General features: G+C 39.3%; 2 protein-coding genes across 2 annotated transcripts; both read left to right on the top strand.

Annotated features, from left to right (window-relative positions):
- Positions 1-1,210: 1,210 nt before the first annotated feature.
- Positions 1,211-2,335, top strand: LOC145767538 (uncharacterized). The gene is made up of 2 exons (XM_082579380.1): positions 1,211-1,476; positions 1,623-2,335. The coding sequence occupies exons 1-2, from the start codon at positions 1,223-1,225 to the stop codon at positions 1,993-1,995; spliced, it is 627 nt and encodes a 208-aa protein (XP_082435506.1). The 5' UTR covers positions 1,211-1,222; the 3' UTR covers positions 1,996-2,335.
- Positions 2,336-5,208: 2,873 nt separating this feature from the next.
- Positions 5,209-9,303, top strand: LOC145767593 (neurocalcin homolog). Its single transcript, XM_082579445.1, has 5 exons — positions 5,209-5,326; positions 5,763-5,889; positions 6,030-6,175; positions 8,850-8,952; positions 9,080-9,303. Exons 1-5 carry the CDS (start codon positions 5,240-5,242, stop codon positions 9,181-9,183), a joined length of 567 nt encoding a protein of 188 aa, XP_082435571.1. The 5' UTR covers positions 5,209-5,239; the 3' UTR covers positions 9,184-9,303.
- The last annotated feature ends 541 nt before the right edge of the window (positions 9,304-9,844 follow it).

Raw genomic sequence — 9,844 nt, 5'->3', positions numbered from 1 at the left:
GTGAAGAAATCATGAGTGATGGTGATGCTGAATCTAGCATTTACGATAATCGAAGAACACGACGATTGAGGTCAGTATCATTTTGTGTCCAGCTTATAGCCTACTTTTGTAGTACCGGTATTTCACAAAGAAACATTATACACATTTATTTACTTTTTTGCTGCCTTTCAGATATACTGCCGATGAAATGAGGCGTATGATTGAAGAATCTGATTCTGAATATGAGGAAGGCGCATATGTTGCATCTGACGATGAAAACTACATACCAGAAGCAGATGATGGCATTGAAGAAGCGTCCGACATTGAAGAAGAAATGGTGGTAGAACAGGAAGAAGAATACGACTCAGACGAGAGTGTTGAAGATGTCCCTGCCATGTCTCAACATGTTGATAGCATTTGGATTGCTAAGGATGAAACCGAATGGCATAGAGATCCGCTGCCAACTGCCCAAACAAGATCTCGTAACATCCTACGACAAAGAGGTGGGCCTGCAGCAACCAGCAATCTATTTACAGAAAAAGAGCTGTTCAAATCCATCATGAGTCCAGAGATGTGTGACATCATACTAAGAGAAACAAATCGAAAGGCTAGAAGAGTTTATGAAGCTTTCAACAACAATCTCGCAGAAAGATTTCGTAATGCTTCTGAACGGCCACCACTAATAACATTCGAGCCCTTTACTGAAGTTGAGCTCAGTGCATTTATTGGCATCCTTATTGCTGCTGGTGTACACAGGAATAACAAAGAGAATCTGGAAGATATGTGGAAAGTAGATGCTTTGCCTCTTATACGTGCAGCTATGTCTCGTGACCGCTTCAAGTTGATGCTCAGATTTATCAGATTTGACAACGATAATACACGTGCAGAGCGTGTGCAAACAGATAAAGCTGCACCAATACGAGATCTGTGGCTAATGCTGAATAAAAATTTGGAGAGAGCCTACAAGCCACATGAATGTATCACGATAGATGAACAATTGTTTCCATTTCGAGGACATACCAAATTCACACAGTATATACCATCTAAACCAGCTAAATATGGTACCAAGGTTTTCTGGGCTTGTGATGCATCAAACGCCTACCCGCTGCATGGTCAGCTTTATACTGGAAAACCAATAGATGGTCCCCGACAAACAAATGTTGGTGAGTGAACAGTTTTGGACCTGGTCTGTTTGTATAAAGGCTCTGGAAGAAATGTCACCACCGATAATTTCTTCACAGGTATGCAGCTAGCTAAAGTATTGAACACCTGGGACATGACTTTAGTTGGAACAGTCAGAAAAAACAAGAGGTTTTTGCCAAGCAACATGCAGCCTGGCAAGGAAAGAGCACTTCACTCGACCAATTTCGCCTACCATCGAGATGCAACAGTCTGTTCATATGTGCCAAAGAAAAACAGATCAGTTGTGCTTCTATCATCCATGCACATGACCGGAGAAGTCGAAGCAACACAATCAAGCAAACCAGAGATCATCACGTACTATAATAAAACCAAGGGGGGGTGGACACAATAGACAAAATGCTGGGTGAATACACAGTAAAACGACGGACACTGCGTTGGCCTTTGGCGTTTTTCTATAACATGATCGACGTCACTGGCTTAGCGTCGTTTATCATCTACAGGGAACACAAGCCAGTGTTTAGGAAAAAGGACCAACGGAGAAAGTTCCTGAAAGATCTTGCGAAACAGCTGTGTATGCCTTCAGTGGAAGCTCGCACTACCAACCGCATGATGATGAGAAACCGCTTCCTTCGAGCTGCAGTGGAAATGGTTCTAGGACGGCCCATTGCGACACCGCCAGAAGGGGCAGAAGCTAACCCCAAAGAACCCCATGGAAATCGAGGAGCTACACCGATTGTTGGCAGTTGCTATGTCTGCAGAGATCAGAAACGAAAACGACGTAAAACCAGGAAAGGCTGCGTGGCTTGCGTTCAGCCTGTGTGCGACGAACACTCCATAACAAAAACAAAGTGTATTACTTGTGACACTGACTAAACCCATCTCGACTAAGTTTTCTTTCATATTTCTGTGTCAAATAAATCATTTCTGTACTCTGTTTCATTCAACATTCAAAAAATTGTCTTTGTGTTATGTATACTGGCATTATTTAGATACACAATGTGCAAGGGTACAATTGTACCCATACCGCCTGTTAAGGGTGTAAAAACAACTCGACCCTAAATCTCGGTAACGTGTAAAGATTTTTTGCCGACATTTAGTCTGCATAATCTAACACAGAAATGTAGAGATGTCAGGAAGTTTCAGGTCTCTCGGGTTTCTAGAAAAAAGACTGTCGTATTTTAAAATTGGAATGGGTACAATTGTACCCATGCAGCCGGACGAAGGTTAAACACAAAGAACGTGGAAAATCGCCAAGTCAGGTTTTTCCTTTAGTACCCCTTTAAGCAACCGGCAACTAAAAAAGCAGTCCAGTCGTACATTGTGACGAGCTAAGCTGAAGGTGGGTTCCGACCAAACAAGGTTAAAAGAAAGTCGGGTGATACCACGCAGTGAAGTGTTTGGGTATGGACAAGTAAGGGTCGGCTGCAAACCTGTTCATAAGGGTGGGATCTTGTTGAAAATTTGTTTCAAAAAAATATATTTTTATGCATAGCCTATATTTATGCAAATACAAAAAAATGACTTGTACAATTAAACATTACTTTATATCAGCTCAAGATCGATAGCGAGTGAGGAAAGGAACTGTTTCTTGACAACACATTGGCCGTTTATCAAACCGGCAGACGACGCGTGAAACTTTTCTTTCAATTATTCTAATGAGCTGAAACAAGAGTAAATATTTCGTCCTGTGGTAGTCTGTTGAATAATGCATGCGATAAGGCAAGCTCAAGACTGCAGGAATCATGCAGTGAATCAACAAGCAAAGATCTCGTCCACACTTGGCAGAGCGTAAACAAGGTTTACTTGATTACATAAAGTACGCTAGGTTTCGTGATGACGACAGTTCAAGTGATTGCTGTACTTTTAGGCATCGATGCCTCTAAGGGCAAGTAAGTGTATGAGCTATGACAGAGAACAAAAGCTTCAAGTCAAAGAACAGCAATAAGGTTGAGTCCGAGAACCATGCGGAAGAAAGTAGCCTACTTGTGATCGAAGCCGTAGAGTAGCTTCCTCCTCTATATGTGACCAGGGACTCTAAAAGGGGTAAGTCGGGTGATTTCTGTAGCCAAGGCCGTAGCTAATATTGTTACAGCTGGTGCACTGCACCGAGGCTCCAAAACAAGAGGGTATAGCATGATGACTTTTGCACCGAGGCCCAACTAATGAAGTTACGCTCTGTCCGCAGCACCATGTTGTAAAAATCTGGATAAAAGTCAAGTACCATCAGATTCCACTCGTTCATCACCGATGCCGACACCGGTCCTATCGGCCTGACACTACAGAGAGAGGCATGAATGCGCCTCAACCGTCTCCGTACGAGCGTCGGACTTTTTGTTCAACTATGCATCAATAGGGAATGGTCTCTTTTTTCGTGTGAATGTGGTGCTGAGGAACATACCACAGACCACATCATCAACGACTGTACCATCTCCAAGGCACTGAACGGAGTAGAACGTCTGCGTTTCTTGAATGATGATGGCAAAAACTGGCTGCTCTCTAGTGGCCTTCCGCTGTAGTCCGAGAACATCGTAAATCAGGGTTGGTAAAAGGATAGACCCTTGTCCCCAGAGGCTCACACGATGACGACGACAATATTGTCAGACAAAAGTTAACAATATTTTTTTTTTTTTGAAGGAAATCTGCAACAAGGCATGCATTTCGTATTTGAAACTCCAAAACCTCACTTGAATAGAGCAATGACTTGTAAACAAATGATAGATTTGAAGCTGAGCCTGTTTTAAAAACATGAGCCTCTTCAAAGTTTTGCCTCTCTGTTATTCACTCGGCTAACCTGCTCATACAATTAAAGCAATGTGATAATGATTGTGATATTGAACTTGACAAAATGAAAGGAATGTTCAAAGAAAAAACTGGGAAGATCTTTGTCTGTAAACTGCAAGCATAAATCTGAAGGAAGGTGATTTTCTTTACAGAGTTTGAAACACTTCAATAACTTCGCTTCATCACCTGAATGTTTCAAAAGAATTGTTTTTTATTTCGCAATGAATTTACTTGTTATTGAAATTGACATATGATTATTACATAAAATGTATTGTGAAGCGATTTGATTTTATAAAATGTCACCTGCAAAGTTCGATTGCAAATGTGTGATAAAAATACACAAAATGCAGGCCTACAATAATGACGAAATTTATAGCCTAATATAATTGGCTGCTATCGGCTGCTAGTAGAAAACTCAATTTGGACGCACCAATATTTATAAAGGTTAATGTTCTACCATATCTCATTGATTGAACAGCCTGAACGTATGTTGCGTATCAATTTAGACGTGGAATATATTATTTGATGCTGTAACCCTTAACTTTTCATTGCGAAAGTTCCCCAAGGGGTTAACTTAAATATCTTGTATTCACAATGCAAGTTATCTTTGTCTTTAAAAATCTGTGCAGACTAATTAGGCAACTATAGTGGAGTAGGCTATTTGCTTTCTATTTTGATTTGTCTGAGTGAGTTTAATTGAGCAACCTTTGCTGATTTTCTTACAAGAAGTTGCATCGTGCGATTCTACGCACTTGCTAAACTAACTCTAACCACTTGCTAAACGAAGTTCCCTCGTCAGAGCACATGACTAGGGAACTGTGTTCCGAAAGCTCGTGTAATTCGATATTGCCACCACGAACCCGCAGCATCAAGCTAATACAGATCGTTAGAATCTGCACTGTGAAGTAAGCAACAATCATGCTGCTAAAAGCGAAACTCAATCAATTGCATAACTCCAATAACATACGCAATACGCATGGCAAAGTTCACTAAATATGTCATACTGAAAATGGTTTCTTTATGGTCCGTGTTTTATAATACTTTCGACCGATCTTAAATTTTCTCTGAGGCTCTCTACACGCTGATGGGTTGTGTTTCAATATATTGCAAAACAAAACTTATGCATAGAATAAATCAATTGAATTTTCAGAAATAAAATACAAAATTAGAAAAGAAAACATAAACTTGTCATTTAACTGTCAGACTGTCATTTGATCCCTGTGGATTATTTCAGTCATTGCCACATAAAACTTCCCATTTTTTTTATCATTGTTGGGTTTTTGTACTGCGCCACCCAATGGGACAGTGCTGCTGCAGGGAAGCGCATCTGGCGAGGATGGATGGGTCCGCAGTGTTGGATTTATCTCAAAAAACGGGATTAAATATTTCAGAACTACGGGAATATTACTTTGGCTTCATGAAGGTGAGGTTAATGACAGTTATTTAATTATCACTTGGCCTGTCTGGCTTTGGTTTGAACAAAAGTTTTGTATTACGCCTCGGAAGTGCGGAAACAGCGGGATCTAACATCTGTAGTCCGGGAGTGTTGTATGGCAATCTTCATTCCACCATGCCTTCAACGATCAGTTGATGTAGCTGGCCTGCCGATCTTCTCAAGACATGTCCCTCATATTTCATCTTCTGTTTTGCCAAAATATTTGCCCATTTGTTTTGCATTTAAAGTTTTTTCCTAATTTCTTTGTTTGTAGCATAGTGCGTTTTTTTTGTAATATTTTTAATATTCATAATAGCACTGAAGATGAAGCCAGTATTTGCTGAACATGAGTAGTTTATGCATTTTAACACGGTGCGCTTGAACTGCGATTCCCTCCTCGATTCTTATTGTCAGTTGTGTTTAGGAATACCCAAGCGGACAACTCAACAAAAAAGAATTTCGAGAGGTTTACAAAAATTTCTTTCCGGCGGATAAAGATGTCAGAGAAAAAGCCGAAAAAGTCTTTCAAACCTTTGATCAAAACAATGACGGTGAGTTTTCATCAACAGCAAAAGTGTGTTGTATTTTGGAACCTGCCATGAACGTTGTCGTATCTGCTGTGCTACCTAATGCTGAGAGTAACAAAAATTATCAATAACAAAAATCACGTGACAGGTTGTTGTTTGTTCAGGATCAATCGATTTCCGAGAGTTTATGGTCGCGCTCAGCGTCATGTCAAAGGGAACTCTGGTGCAGAAGCTGTCCTTAGCTTTTTATCTCTACGATGAGAACTGTGACGGAGTTCTCACGTACGATGAAGTGTTGGACATCGTCAAAGTAACGTCAATATACGTCTTTCATGATAATTCTCAATGTAAACTTTTGAAAGTATCGTTTTTCATAAATTGGTGGAAATCTAATGAAATTGCATTATTTTGTTAAAAACCGAGGGAAGAAAACGAAACATGGCTACATTAGGTGTTTATAATCTTCCTATTCGGTGGACCATGTTGTTAGTACAAATATATATATAGCACAACCATCCATTTCTAAAGCAAGACAAAGATGAGTAGGCCTATTATCCTATGAAGTTAGAATAACTACAAAACACGTTCAGAATGTGTCTGGAGCGGCAATGATCGCATTTGATTTTGAAGCAGGTGGTTTACATAAATTGAGAAAAAAGATTGCTGCCTCTGAAATGCCAAACTGTCCACACAATCGAAAGGCTCGTTTCTGAAGGGCTTCATGTTGTAGTATTCCAAGACGCCACTTAATCATCTACATGAAGTTAACCATTGATCGTTTCTGGTTGAGCAAAATTTCTAAATCAAATTACTTTCCCCAATTTTGCCTCTCCCCACTCAGCCATCACGACCACCAATTTATTTCAGAAGATGTTAGTTTCCCATTTCACGTATAAAACTCGTTGTGAGTTAGGGACTACTCTTAATTTTTTCAGCACAAACAACGTTGAGTTTCACTCTTATCCAGTAAAACGTGCTTGAAGCTATGCGAACTTGCTCACTCGGGTGTTCGTTAAATTTCTGAATATCTAACAACTAACGTAATAGTCACAACTAAGCTTCAACAGGATAAAGAACTTCATTTTAACAACGTCATCAATGAGTGTTATCACGTTGGCGACTGAATCCAAGCTGACTGAAGAACTCTTGAAGCTTTAACAAGAGAAACGCGGTAGTTTCTTATGAAACCGTAGCGTACGCATTGGATTGTCAAACATACCATATCAAAGCAAAGGTATAGAGTTATCGAACAGATAGTTTCTTCACATTTTAATGGACAACCATGCTTTCTTTGTCTGTATTTTTCTCTTCAGGCCGAACAGGAAACATCTGAATAACAGGAGATCGACTTCCTTGATCGATGGCGCAACTCGCTCGCTTGTTTGTCGCATTTATTTAATGGGAAATATGAAACAAAGAATTAGGAAATCACCCAGACAGCCACTTTACCTGATCCAGATCTTTACCAGATCGGATAGGCCTACGGATCTGACTAGATCCTTACCAGGTATGGGCCAGATAAAGTGTCTGCCTGGGTACTTTTGTAGTCAGCACTAAGTAGCTGCACAGAGTACGTTGTCAGTCGAAACACTTTTCCTGAAATGTATTTCATGCAAATTCTGGATTCCTAACAAATCTCTCAAAATATAATTGTAACAGCTTTTGTAGGAATAATGATTCCAATGCTGATGCCATGGAATCATTGATATACTGTACATGAACCTACAATATTTCCAATATTGGATTGGATAGACGGATTTGAATTGCTCGATGGATTCACCAATGTTCTACATCTGACGCTTCAATAAAATTTAAAACTTTTTGTACCTTCCATACTTTCGCATATTACTTTCAACCACCCCTGCCGCAATATCGCATCTTACCTTAAGTAAACGAGGCCTTCTGCATGGAACAATAACTAAGCATGGTAACTTGAAACATAAATATCATCAAACATCATGCACGCTTGTTTGCTAAAGAGTGCAGCTTATGTCAAAGCTTTTTTTTCAAATAAACCTCCCTTTGGGTAAGGTTCTTCATCTAGTTTATTAAACAGTGTACCCTACCTTTGGAACACAGCGGCTTTTCGTGCACGTAGAACTGCACGAAACATGACGTAAATCACAAAGCCTCATCACTGGAACATGAGTGACTGCCTATTCAACTCATTGGGGCAGTTTGGTTTCAACATGCAAGCTAAAAGTTCAGACAAGTTATGATTAAAAACAATCGTTTGAAAGTGTTTTGTTAAACAAGTAAAACCATTTAAATTGAACTTATCAATAAGAACTTTACTTGTATTAAAAATTTATGTTAAACACATTTGCTTTTGACTGTGGCTATTTAACACAAATCGTTTTCCCAGGAGCATGACAACGGTTAGCAAGTGGAAGTATTCAATTAATTATACAGAAAACAATCGCTTAGACAGAATTACACCCACTGTACGAAGACAATGCTGTACAAAAAAAATCTTTGAATTGTTTTGACAAACGTATGGAAAATTTTAGTTGCAAATGTAGCAAGCAAGAGTAAGCAGATCTATTTAGCTTCATCAAATTCACTCTGAAAACTGTTTAAAACATTATGTAAAATACCTTTTGTTGAAAATCGTTTGCCTGGATGGTATACCCGCACAACGACTTTATCTGATCCTGATTTTTACCAGATAGGGACCGGATCTGACCAGATCTGGACCAGATAAAGTGACTGTTTGGGTAGTCTTAAATCATTTCACAAAAAAGAAACAGGTTTCACTAATTTTTGCATGTTTTGACAGCCAGTTTTTCAATGCCAAGTTTATTTCATGATTCCTGCTTTGTCAAAGAATTTAATTTTGCAAACAAATCTACAGTAACTTACAGTAGGCTACAGCAGTGAACAATATGATAAAGAAAAATAACTACAAAAGATTTGTATTTCTTGGCAGTATGCACTGGCAAGAACTTTAAGTGAGCTGAGACATTAATATATTTATTCTCCAGGCAATGTACGGAATGACAAACGGGCCCTGCAGTGTGGAGGGGCTACCCAAACCGGAGGTATTCGCAAAAGGATTGTTCAGTGAGCTAGACCAAGATCAAGATGGTGAGATGTTTCAAATTATGTAGCAGATTTTTGTGATTTTGATAGACATAAGCCTACTATATGCATCCACTATAGGCTACTACTATTATGAACTACCACATAAGTAAACATGAGCAAGTGTTTTTAGGAGAAATCACTTTGGAAGAATTTACAGAAGTCGGATGCAAAGATCCCACTGTAGCAAACCTTCTTCTTGCCAATGTGGGAAACACTGAGCTTCCTTTCATGTAGCAACCACCTTTTGTCCGCAAGAACATTCTTGCCACTTCAGGGAGATCTAAGCATTCTTCCAGCAGAGACACATTAAGTTATAACACTAAATGTTCAGTTTTTTAATTTTACTGATTTATGTTAGGGCATTGCAGGGCCCCAAAATAAATAAACTTAGTCTTATCACCCCTTCTTTTTTCCTATGGTGGTTTTGTGAAAAAAAAAAAACACACAGTAAGCTACAGAGATAAGCAAGATCGTCAGTTTTGTGATCTTAAAGATCAGATCGCCAACAATATGTGATTTTGAAGATCGAGATCATAATCTAAACGGTCAAGATCACTTTTCTAAACTTGATAAAATGAAGTTTTTGATCAATGATGTTGCAAAAAAGGGAATGTTATCAGGCCTATAAAGGCCTATATAAGTAACCTGGCAAAGGTAGTTGAAATTGCTAACTGTTGCTTTTTACTACTAAATCGCTGACCTAAGAATTGCAACAAGTTAGTGACTGTTTCTCGGCAGCCGATTTGTAGCAAGAATTGACAGCGATAGACACGTGTTTCGCCCATGAGGCTGGGCTCATCAGTATCGCACCGTATTCTGCCACAAATTTATTCGACCACCGCTTTACCAGTCAGTTTAACTCTTATCTTTGTGGAAACCCCCTTTCTTCACTATG

This window comes from Aplidium turbinatum, chromosome 3 (assembly GCF_918807975.1).
Source record: "Aplidium turbinatum chromosome 3, kaAplTurb1.1, whole genome shotgun sequence".
NCBI classification, from domain to species: Eukaryota; Metazoa; Chordata; class Ascidiacea; order Aplousobranchia; family Polyclinidae; genus Aplidium; species Aplidium turbinatum.
The sequence above is the reverse complement of the archived record's forward strand: the minus strand, read 5'-3'. Positions and strand labels throughout refer to the sequence as shown.